We start from the raw sequence: 12,469 nt of genomic DNA on the forward strand, positions 1-12,469 counted from the left end.
CACCTTTTTGTTTTTATTTCACTATCTAGCCTTTATTTTATATCTTTTATGTTTTTAGTTATTATATTTTTTCTACCATTCTTTTTTTTATTGTTGCTGTTTTTATTTTTTAGACTTTTTTTTTCATTTTTTGTTTATCATTTTTAAGCATTAAGTGTAATATTTGCATTAGTTTTTTCTTATAATTTTGCATTTAGGGTAGACACTTCAATATTACTTGTGTATTCACTATTAATTAATACTAATTGACTTTGATTTTTTTTGTAATTATGTCAATAATAGTAAAAATAAATAGTAATTTATGTTTATAAATTCAACTTTTATGTTGTTGTAGGTTTAATTTTTTATTTTCTTCATTTTAATTTTTTTTAAACTAAACATTTTAATTTATTTTATAAAAATACATTTCTTTATTCATTAATTATATTTTTAAAAATTTTAAACATTAAAAATATTTATTTTTTAATGCATTTAAAATTAAAATTATAAAAAAAAATTAATTTATTATTTTTTAATTTATTTTTGAAATGATGCTAAATAGAAAAATAAAAAATAAAAAGGTACTAGATAGAAAAATAAAAATAAAAGAATGTTAAATAGAAAAATAAAAACAAATGAGTACGAGAAATAAAAGTGTAAATAGTGTAATATATTAACACTAATGGTAAAAGGATAGGATTTACATTTTAATTTAATTTAAAAACATTATTATATTATTATAAACCGTGTCAAAGTATGTTATTCTTTATCTATAAACAAAAATTTTCTGTTAAATTGTACATTGAAGAAGAAATGAAATTTGTTTAATTAGTAAAATAAGAAAACAGTGAAAATAGAAATTAATAAGGAGTGGTGGTGGTGGAAAATGTACATGGAGATGAAAACGCAGTTGAGCTTAGCGTTAACCTGGTAAAGAAGCAGTGGAAATGGAAAAGCACTAAACTTGCTCAAAAGGGTTCTTGTTGATGTATTGCAAGCAAACTTTCTTGTTGTTGTTGTTGTTCTTGAATGAGTGGATCTGATCTGTGAGAGTGATGGTTGTTGATTCGATTGAGAAGACGAAGTGATTATTCAGAATCGCGTTGAGAAGAAGATGGGTTGGGGAAGGGGAATTTTGGAAGGGGTGACGGTGGTGGGGTGTCTGTGTTTGCTAGGTTGGGCGGGTTTGTGGTTCTTGAACCGTCGCCTCTACAAAGAGTACGAAGAGAAACGCGTTCTCGTTCAAATCATCTTCAGCGTTGTCTTTGCCTTCTCCTGCAATCTTCTCCAGCTCGTCATCTTCGAAATCATTCCCATCCTCTCCAAAGAGTGATTAACCTAACCCTAGCATCAACTTCAATGTTTCTGATATCAATTTTGATACCAATGTCACGATTTCGGATTTCTTTTGCAGGGCAAGAGTGGTGAACTGGAAGATCGACTTGTTCTGCTTGATCCTGTTGCTGGTCTTCCTCCTCCCGTATTATCACTGTTACTTGATGCTCAAAAACAGTGGTGTTCGGACCGAGAGGGCTGCGCTTGTTTCAATTCTCTTCTTGTTCGCTTTTCTCTATACCTTTTGGCGCATGGGCATTCACTTTCCTATGCCATCTCCTGATAAAGGTACTGTTACCACACACCTCCTTGTGCCGTGTGATAGTGATATATTTAGTTAGAAAAGTATAATCACTTGGTGAAGGTAAAATTGGAAGGAAGCAGTGCTAGTGATTTATTTAGTCTGTGAAGTATAATTGCCTCTTAGCTGATTGATTGCTGTAATTGACACTGAAAGTTGTAGAATATGGATGATTCTCGTGTTTATTTATTTTTTGATGTTTCCAACTTGTTCGTTTCTCCTGTTTCAGGTTTCTTTACCATGCCTCAACTGGTGAGTAGAATTGGGGTCATCGGTGTTACTGTCATGGCTGTGCTATCTGGTTTTGGTGCTGTAAATCTCCCATACAGTTATTTATCACTTTTCATCAGAGAGATTGAGGAGACGGAAATCAAGTCCTTGGAAAGACAGCTGATGCAATCTATTGAGACTTGTGTTTTAAAGAAAAAGAAAATTATTCTTTGCCAGATGGAGATGGAGCAGAAGCAAGGATCTGAAGAGGTTACATTTTTATCCTTTTTCCTTTCAGCATGTTCAAGATTTTGAATGGGTTTCTTTAATTTTTCCTTTTTGCTGCATCTTTTATTATTTGATGAAATAATGTTTATTGTTAATGGAAGCATAGGAGAAAAACTGCATATGGGTCAGTTATGAAACCCTAGAGGAAGAAAAAAGAGTACGGTAAGCCAAAGTGACTTCAATAAGTAAAGCACCAAATGCAGGCCATGAACATGACTGTATTAGGGTAATGTGGCACCCTGAAAAATAGATTTTTTTTTTCATTTCCATAATGCATTCTTCATACTTTAGTCAATATGTGATCCCATCCCTCTAGAATTGATGTCCTGACAGCTGCACAATACAATACAAACACTACTTTGTTCTTTTCAAGAAGTTGACAATGAACTCTATTAGGCTAAAATTAGGGCTGGGTGACCGTAGTTTAAGCAACTTTCCTGCACAATCTCGCACCCAAATCTACGGGTCTAGAGCATGGCAATGTAGGTGGCTCAACAATGGATTTAGAATAAGCTCTATTATCATCTTAAAATTTGTGCTTAAGGCCTAATTCAATATAACAAAATATTGTCCAAGCTCTTCAAACACTGTTTAGGCCTTATTTCAAATTGATATGGGATCTTAATCCCTTAAGAGCTGATATCCTGATGGCTGCATGCTATGACACTTCAGTCGGCCTTTTTCAGCAGTCCCTATTAGCCTTTGGGCAACCAATTCTTATAGGTCACGATTAAGGTTGGATATAGGTGATTGTAAATTAAGGTAATTTTCCAACACATTCAGAGTTGACTGCTAAGTGCTGCTAGTTGAAATTGATAGCTATGACCATAATAACAATTAATGATAAAATATTCTATATTTATAAATTAAAAGAATTTGATTTTGTAAAATTCATTAATTTAAATTAGAAAAGGTGTATTTTCCTTAAAGGGGAAAGTTCGTTTTATCTTGAAATAAATAACATATAAAGGTTAGTTTGTTGAGGTATAATGTTGTTATCATTTTTTATTTGTCATTTTCTTTCATTCCCTGTAATTGCTTCAGCCCAACTTTTTTCTTGCAGAAATTAAATGCTAGATCTTTAATTAAACGAATTGTTGGTACAGTTGTTCGATCTGTCCAAGAGGATCAAAAGGAGCAAGGTCAGTTTTCTTTTACTCTTAAAAAGGCCATTTGAAGCTTCCATTTTTGAAATATAAATTCTGAGGAACCAAAGTTTTAAGAATTATATGATCAATAAAGCAAGTTAAACCTGTTTACCGAAATAAGGTACAGGGTGAAAAGCATCTGTGTTTTTGTAAAATACAAAAAGAGGTTGAACTTATGCAGTTATTTTGTGTGCATGATGGATGATTGAGATTTCAAGGTTAATCTCTTACCAACCATTACAACTTCTTTGAGAAAAGAGTTTATAGTTTCTTGGTGGTTCTTTGCTGTTGGCCATTTTATAGGGATCTCCACATTGGATATCTAGAGAAATGGAATGCCCTTGTCTTTACATCTGTATGATAGTGTGCTGAAATTTCATCAGAATTCGGAAGCAAATTTGCTTTTCTAAGTGAAATTCTTATTTTACTGGAAATACTTATTTCCTTGATAGTGGTATTTCTAATTGTCTAATCTTTTTTTTCTGTGATTATGCTAGAGATATTTAATTACAAATTTTAAACTATTATTGTCAAATTTGTAGATATTAAAGGCTTGGAAGCAGAAGTTCTGGCCTTAGAAGAGCTTTCTAAACAATTGTTCTTGGAGATCTATGAGCTTCGTCAAGCGAAGGTTTGCTATTCGTTGGATTACCCTTACTTTTTAGAATTGTGTATGTAGTCATATTTAATTTCTTGCACTCATTATCAATTCTCACATTATAAGCCCAGGTGGCATTAGAGTAAATTTCAAAGCTCTCTAGTATCAATCCTCACATTATTATGTTTCAAAACCCAAGATTGTGAGAGCCGGTTAGATATATAAACGAAGCCATCTTGTCTCCTTTTTTAAGAGTGTGTCATTTTCCTTTAGCAAAACTGAAAAGCAGTGTGACCAGCTTGTTCTTAAAATATGTATGTTATGTTATGGCAAATGATAAAATTATGTGTGAATTGTAAAATAATGCCTGACCTCTTTTTCTATCAAAATATAGTGTGATTGAACTATGTGGTGCTTATATATTCTCCTTTATTCTGATTATTGGGGAAAACTGGTATCTTTCAGGAAGCTGCTGCTTATTCTCGAACTTGGAGAGGACACATGCAGAATCTACTTGGCTATGCTTGTTCTGCATATTGTGTGTATAAAATGATCAAGGTATTGTGATGTCAGGAATCATTATTTAAGCTATAATTAATCTTTCTTAATAAAGCCAATGTTTTAACTGGTGAATTAAAGCTGTCTTAAGGTATAGATGGTTTGCAAGAATTGCATGATAGATCTGGAAATCAAATCTATTTACAGAACAGTGTTACTTAAACTAATCTATCAGTTATTTCATAACAACATTCTTCAAGTAAAACGCTAATTATATTAGGATGATGACTCATTAAATCTTAGCCCAGATAAAGCTCGTGAAGTGTCAGATAATATTAGGATGATGACTCATTATCTATATAAGTGTCAGATAAATTTAATGATACCTGAATTAAAGATGTATTTGTCTCAGCTTTGTAATGAAATATGACATACTAATTTAGGGATCTCAGCACCTTAAGCTGCCTTTTGTGTTTAACTTAACACTGAAATTGTGGGAGTTTGACAAATTTAGTAAGAGAGGAATGCTACAATTTTGAAGTAAAGAGAAAAGATAGCTTTTTTGTCTGTTTTTTATCATTTAGGAAAGATTACTTATCCTATCTCTATATTATTATCTTTTTTAATTTAATTCAAACAATAATAACAGTTGCAAATGATAAATAATTTGAAATAATTATGGTATAGTGCTGTTTCTAGATCATTTCTATCTCCTTGCAAGCAATAGGTAACTAGGGAATTATGGTAAAAAAAAATCTCTCATCAGTTATTGTAGCACACCATGCAGTTAATTACAACTTGTATTGCTTCTCTCTATGATGATGGCATATTCCTGTTTTGGAAAGTACAATTGAGACTGACTTAATATATGATACCTTTTTGTAGTGGCATCTATCTGATGGTAATATCAAAAATAATATTTTCTCATTTATCTAGCAAATGAGATATCTTATCATTTCTTAACTGTAGATAATATGGCTAACTTAATAATTTTCTTTTGACAGTCGTTGCAGAGTGTTGTTTTCAAACAGGTAAATTGTATTCCTCAGCAATTCTTCAATTTGATCATATCTTTCGCTATTAAAGATTTCATAATATAAAATTACCTCTTCCTAGCTTTTAGGCTGACTCTTGTATTGTTAATGTGCTTCTTGGGTGGTAATGTGTTTCTATGACAGGATGGTTCAGTTGATCCCGTGACTAGGATAATAAGTATATTCCTTCAGTTCTTTGATATAGGAATAAATGCAGCCATGTTATCACAGGTTAGAGTCCAGTTGTTTGCCATTGCTTTCTACAATTAAATGGTGCCTTTCTTCTGAATGTGATTCCTATCCCTGGTGGATTCTAGTTTAAAGATAAAAATGGACATTTTCTTATTTTGTAAATGTTATTTGTACTGAGGTTATTGAGATGGGCTTGTTCTAATTATACTACATGCATTTGTCCTACAATCATTAGGATACACATAATATTGAGAGTCTGATTACAGTTAAGTTAGAGCACCCCATTTACTCTATTTTCTCTGGCTTGACATCTCTTAAATCTTAGCAGTAAATATCTTGAAGTTTCTAGGGAAAACTGCTTGTTGAATTCTTGTTTTGTTGTAAACTTCAAGAGTTAGCTTGGGAGTTTAGACTTGTTTATTATTACTATTTTGGAGTCTGATAACTTTCTTTGTCCACATTTGGTTAATCCTCCCACTAATCAGTAATCATACTGAGATCACCATTGACACTTTAGATGATGAAGTATGGACTTATTGAGAAATAGGATATTCATGAATCAAATATGCTTTAATTGGGTTAGTTGAATTGAATGCATTCTTGTAAGATCTCATTTTATTTATTTTCTGTTTTGTTATTTGGATTTTCCCATAAAAGTTCACTTGTTGGTAGGTGTTTTGCCATTTGTAATAAAAATTATAAATTACTTAGATGGTACTTAATGGTTTGGTGTATCTTTTTTTTTCCAATTTTTTCTGCATTTTTTTGTGCAGTACATCTCCTTGTTATTCATCGGAATGTTGGTTGTGATATCAGTCCGTGGATTCTTAACAAATCTGATGAAGGTATTCCTGCTACTTTCAATTGCAAATTTTTTCCATTTGATGTTGCATGGGTTAGAAGAACAGCACTCTTCAATAGACTGTTAAACAGTCTATTGAGGAGTATTGTTGATAAAATCGCAATCTGCTTTCACCCTCTTTTGTTGGGGGTGCATCAGTTGAGCCATCAAGAAAAGAACTGAGAATTTCATTAAAAGGAAGCTAAGCTATTATTGTGTATGGTAGCAATATGGCTTTGCAGCACAAACACAAATGGAAATTTGGAAGGCTGGTTTTTGCTTACAATCTAGGACGATCTATTTAAGAATCAATATGCCATAGAAGAATAAGCAATGTAACTTCCTGCCATGTATGTAAATTAGTAAATGTATTATCTACCTACTTCATTGGAGGCAACAGGAAACATGCCCAATGTCTAAATCAAATTTTATATGTTTTTGCAATGCATATAACTTTTTTAATTAAAAAGATCTTTACTACATAAGGGGGTTAAAAGGAAGAAAATATGCTGATTGGCAATCTCCATTAGAAATTTGAACCAACAAATAAGCATCTGATACCTATAATGTCAATGATCAATTGAATCTCTGATATGTGATGCCTTCATCACACTGAAATGATGGTCTTCCAACATGAAAGTTCTTTTACTGATTTTTGTGAACTAAAAGAAGTACACTAACATTATAAGTCTCCAACATCCACTTTTTATTGTAACATCAAACAGAAGAGAAGTTTGATGAAGCAATGATCATTCACGATGAGAATTCACTATTAAAGAGAACTTTGAGTTCTTTATTGAAGAACTATATCTTTGTATTGCCTGTGGATAAATAATTATTACAGTAATTTAGGAAATCTATTTGTTTATTTTATGTTCATTAGTAATAATTATGGTAGAACTACACCACCAGAGTTATTATAGCAAGTTAATTTGTCATATGGGTTATTGTTAGCTTTAAAGGATTTGTATTTGGGCAAGCTTTATTATTTGGTGTAAACCATTTGAGTATAAATTTCAAATAAGTTTATTATTTTGTGGTTTCTTTGAGATTTATCCTGTGTATTTGAGAGTTTTGCTTGGACTACATCTAGTTCTATGTGGTCTAGGAAGAGTTTGGCTTCACTAAATATATTTAGAGTTACAATTTGTATTGTCGACTTATTATTGTGAAGCCTAACTTTCATTTTTGGTGTTCCATACAGTTCTTTTTTGCTGTTTCAAGAGTTGGAAGTGGATCTTCAAGCAATGTAGTTCTGTTCTTGTCTGAGATTATGGGAATGTATTTTGTATCTTCTATTCTTTTAATCAGAAAAAGCTTAGCAACTGAATACAGGTATAAGTCGTAATTTGTGCATTAATTATTTCTAAATAGTAGAAACCTGTCCAGTATAACAAGAATTGTGGATTTTTAAATATTATTTACCTGTGGATGGAGATAACAGCACATTATTAGGGGGAGAAAGTAACAATAAAACTAAGATTTTGGTGGCTAATAAGGAGTTTTCTTTTATAACATAGAAAATAAGTTGTCAGAAAAATAAAAAGTGAGAGCTTGATGAGAATTTTGATTTGATTTTTTTTAATACCAAACACTCCCCGAGGATTCTGACATCCTCATAATAATGCAAGAAATGGAGAAGAGAAATGAAAATAGAAGAATGAACAGCATCGATAGTCATATTGGTATCTATACAATCAGCAGACTAGTTTTCATAGTTTAGAACTAATTTCGTACTAGTTGCAGTATAGAGTATGAGCCTGTGTTTTGATTGATGCAAATTTGGCATGCTTGAACATCAAATTGCATCAAACTTCAATTGATGATCACGCATTTTATCTTAATGATGTCTAATCCGAATCTTTGGGCAGGATTATTATAACAGAGGTATTGGGTGGTGATATCCAGTTTGACTTTTATCACCGATGGTTTGATGCAATTTTTGTGGCAAGTGCATTCCTTTCACTGCTTTTACTTTCTGCGCATTACACATCTCGCCAAATTGACAAACACCCAATTGATTGTGAGTTTAGTTCTGCCACTTAATCAATCTTCTTTCAGGCATTATGATGAATAGATCCATCCACCAACTTGATATTTGAATTACTCACCATGTCCTCTGTTTATTTCTATGTAGAACAGGAAACACACTCCCTAAATATGCATGTATAGTTTCTAATGCCACGGAGGGTTTGATGCCAGGCCAATGAACATACAAGTTTAAATCTTCCAGATGGATGCATTTGAATTCATTTGATAGCTGATGGAAGGTCCTTCATTATTTTATTTGCCAGTGAATAGCTTATTAGAAGATCTGATGCTGGAGCAAATCACCAATGAGAAGGTTGATATTGTTTGTTATATCTTATATGCACGCTGCCAAATCTTTTAGAGTACCCTTTTTTTTGGATGTTTTTCTATGGAAAGTGAAATTTTCTGAACAGTTGCATCATATGCTTATGTTCAATGTAGATTTGCTTATGCTTACATAAATATAGAATGAATTGGAGGATGTGAATAGTTGTTGCCGTTGGGATTTTGGTACCATGGATCTAAAGAACAGTTCCATAGTTTATTGGTAATTAGTAATTTGGATTAGCAGTGGTTGAATTTCCCACTGAAATATTTTGTTTGTTTGTCTTGAATATTTTCCTTTTCTGGTGTCAGTATATTTCTTCTATAACATTTTAACTATATGATATAATGATGAGATAATATAATGAAAACTATACCTATGATATGAAATGAGAAACAATAGTATATATTAACATAAGTTGCTAAAATCAGTGTTAAAGATATATAAAACAATAAAAAACATAACAATAGGATTTATTAACAAATAATGAGTAAATATTTTTAATTTTTAAACAAATAGATAATGAGATATACTTATCATTACAAGATTTTTATATAACATTAAATTATTTTTCCTATTAACTAATCATGTAATTAAATAAACAAAGTAGCATCTTTCATCATTTTATGGAATATGTAATTTTGTGAAGATCTAAAAAATGATTAGGAAGAATAAAAATATAGTATCTTACATATTATTAAATATACCACACTATATGTGTTGAGAGATAAATAACTTTTTTTTTGTTAAAATATAAAATCCATGTGAAAAAATAAATAATTTTAAAATTATATCAGTGTTACATAGTTGTAAAGTGATATTTTTCACACTTATCAAAATGTGATCCACGGTAAAAGAACATTTCTTTTTTTAATTCTAGTTATAATCTAGAATAAGGTTGTCAACCCATGAATATTAATGAAAAAAAACCTGACCTTTGAAGTCATAATACTTAGTGTTTGGATCATTGTTAAAAAAAAAAACAGATATGAATATTTGACAACAGTAGATAAAGATGAATTAAATTTCAATTTTAAAATAGCTGCAAAGATAAAACTGTAACATGGAGATGGGAATGCTTAGCCACACCGCAATCAAATTTCTTCGCAAATGTGGACCAAACTTTTTCTGTGAGTCTCACCAACTTTTGGTTACAAAATACTCATTATTTTTTCTTAGACTATTTCTTCCTACATCTCTATATATTATTCTAACACCTCCATAAATTTTTATATTTCTAAAAATACTTTCTTTATAATATTACATAAGAAAGTCGTTTTTCGTAATTAGTTTTCGAATTACGTAATCAGAAATCTGTTTTCATTATAATATTAAAATTTAACTAATTTTATTATCTAAAAAATGATATTAATAAATATATTTAAATAAATAAATTATAAAAAAGACTGTAAAGTTTTTGAAAAGTGACAAAACAACTCAACCTATCACAAAATGGATTACTATTTTCAATTGCATAACAATTTACATTCTTGGACAATATGTTCAATGTAGATTTTCTGAAATAGTTTTGTTTGTTTGTCTTTAATATTTTCCTTTTTCTGGTGAGTAGCATTTTAACAAGTATATGGTATAATGATGAGATAATATCATGAACACTGTATCTATGATGATATGAAATGAAAAAAATAAATATAGAAAACAATAAGTTGCTATAATTAATATTAAAGATATAGAAAACAATAAAAAAAATATAACAATAGTATTTATTAACAAATAATGAGTAGATATTTTTAATTTTTAAACAAATAGAGATAATGTTTTATATATTCGATACAACATTAAGACACAAGTGGATTTTATTAGAAAAATCAAAATTAAATAAACTGAAAAAAAAAACAAAAATTATAATTTTTATTTTTTTAATAATATTTTTTTCGTGTGATAATAGATAATTGTTGTTATTTAGAGTAAGTATATATGATATATCAAGTAATATTACTGACATAAAAGTTTTATAAAAAAAATTTGAATAGAAATGAATTGATAGTTAAGAGAAGTTTTATAAAAAAAACTGAACATAAAGTTTTATAAAAAAATAAAACTGAACAAAAATGAATTGATAGTTAAGAGAAGTTTTATAAAAAAAAAGGAACATAAAAATTTTATAAAAAAAAAACTGAACACAAATGAATTGATAATTAAGAGAAGTTTTATAAAAAAAAAGGAACATAAAAATTTTATAAAAAAAAAACTGAACACAAATGAATTGAACAGTAATTGTTGAAGTTATGTGACAATAGGAAAAGAAGAACATTAAAAACTGTCTAATTGTTGATAACAAGAGAACAAAATGAATTAAAAAATTCATAGAGACCAATAAATTAATCGATAATCAATTAATTATGTGATTAATACTTCACTTTGAACTTGATGAATGTGTAATAATAAGATATTCTCGTTACAAGATTTTTATATAACATTAACTTATTTTTGTATTAATTAATAATGTAATTAAATAAATAAAAAATAGCATCTTTCGTCATTTTATGGAATTTTTTTTTGTGTAAACTCAATATCTTTTATTGTGAATATATTGAGGTTGACGTCTTGATAATCTTATATCAGATTTGGATATAATCGAAAATATAAATATGTTTTTATAAATTATGAAATATATGTGAAGAGATAAAATAATTATAAAATTGTATTGTGTGACAATGTAAAGTATGTAAAGTGATTTTTTTACTCTTGTTAAAAGTATGATTCATATTTTAGTAAAAAAATTATTTTCATTTATAAACTGGTATTCTCTTATCAATATTGTTTTAATATAGTCTTGTATTGTTTAAAGTCAAGGTCAATGATAGTTTATATATTTCTCACTCTTTCAATTCACGAAAGTGTCTTTTAAGGACAAAATCGTGACAAAATATCAACCTCAAAAACAAGGACAAAATCGTGATAAAATATCAACCTAAAAAACGGACAATATTTCAAATGCGATGTTCTAATAAGATTATCTCTTCGATTTAGGTCAAACAAATATTAATGTTAATGAAAAAATATTAGTTCTTCGACATAAATCAGAACAAATAAAATATTAATATTAATGAAAAAAAAAACCAGTCTTTGGATCATTGTTAAAATAAAAATGAATTAAATTTAAATTTTAAAATAACTGCAAAGGATAAAACTGTATCATGGAGATGGGAATGCTTAACAACACCGCAATCAAATTTCAACACAGATTTGTGACTAAACTTTTTCATTTGATGTGAGTTTAACCAACTTTTGTAACCTTTCCTTCTCATTTCTCACCAAATCACCTTCCACAAATCTTGTATAAATGGTTACAAAATATTCATTCATTTTTCTTATTCAACAATATAATTATCCTTTTTAGTACATTTTTTTAATAAGATTTTTATCTATAAAATTTAAATACAAGACTTTTATTAGATATGAATTTTAATTTTACTTTAATTGTTTGCTTCTTAGTTATTACATAAAAGTACCATGAGTTAGAAGTTGGAGAGCCAATTGTCTAAATATTTAATTTATTTAATAAACATATAACCATTAAAGTTCATAATTTTATTTTCTAAACTATAAAAGAATATATAAAAAAAAATATTTAAATAAAAGACAAGTTAAATATGGTTTCAAGTGCTCAATATTACAATGAAAATCATTGATTGCATGACAAAGAATTTCGTACATTTATCATA

The 12,469-nt window shown here is 29.1% G+C and overlaps 1 protein-coding gene across 2 annotated transcripts; it reads left to right on the forward strand.

Annotated features, from left to right (window-relative positions):
• The first annotated feature begins 869 nt into the window (after window positions 1–869).
• On the forward strand, window positions 870–9,049 carry GTG2 (GPCR-type G protein 2). Of its 2 annotated transcripts, none has more exons than XM_068625494.2 (12): window positions 870–1,308; window positions 1,394–1,602; window positions 1,845–2,095; window positions 3,177–3,255; window positions 3,804–3,892; window positions 4,325–4,417; window positions 5,362–5,388; window positions 5,536–5,622; window positions 6,357–6,428; window positions 7,629–7,759; window positions 8,296–8,447; window positions 8,562–9,049. In XM_068625494.2, coding segments are annotated over exons 1-12 (1,407 nt in total). In that variant the 5' UTR covers window positions 870–1,093; the 3' UTR covers window positions 8,564–9,049. The 2 variants fall into 2 exon arrangements, with proteins under 2 accessions (XP_068481595.1, XP_068481605.1); XM_068625504.2 differs by having other exon boundaries at window positions 8,567–9,049.
• Window positions 9,050–12,469: the final 3,420 nt, after the last annotated feature.

This window comes from Phaseolus vulgaris, chromosome 11 (assembly GCF_051622355.1).
Source record: "Phaseolus vulgaris cultivar YP4 chromosome 11, ASM5162235v1, whole genome shotgun sequence".
NCBI classification, from domain to species: Eukaryota; Viridiplantae; Streptophyta; class Magnoliopsida; order Fabales; family Fabaceae; genus Phaseolus; species Phaseolus vulgaris.

Excerpts from the sequence above, each read along its gene's own strand:
- GTG2 (XM_068625494.2), top strand. The coding sequence starts at position 1,094 with ATGGGTTGGGGAAGGGGAATTTTGGAAGGGGTGACGGTGGTGGGGTGT. Across the intron at positions 4,418-5,361 it reads GTGTGTATAAAATGATCAAG|TCGTTGCAGAGTGTTGTTTT; the intron begins GTATTGTGATGT and ends TTCTTTTGACAG. Across the intron at positions 6,429-7,628 it reads TCTTAACAAATCTGATGAAG|TTCTTTTTTGCTGTTTCAAG; the intron begins GTATTCCTGCTA and ends TGTTCCATACAG.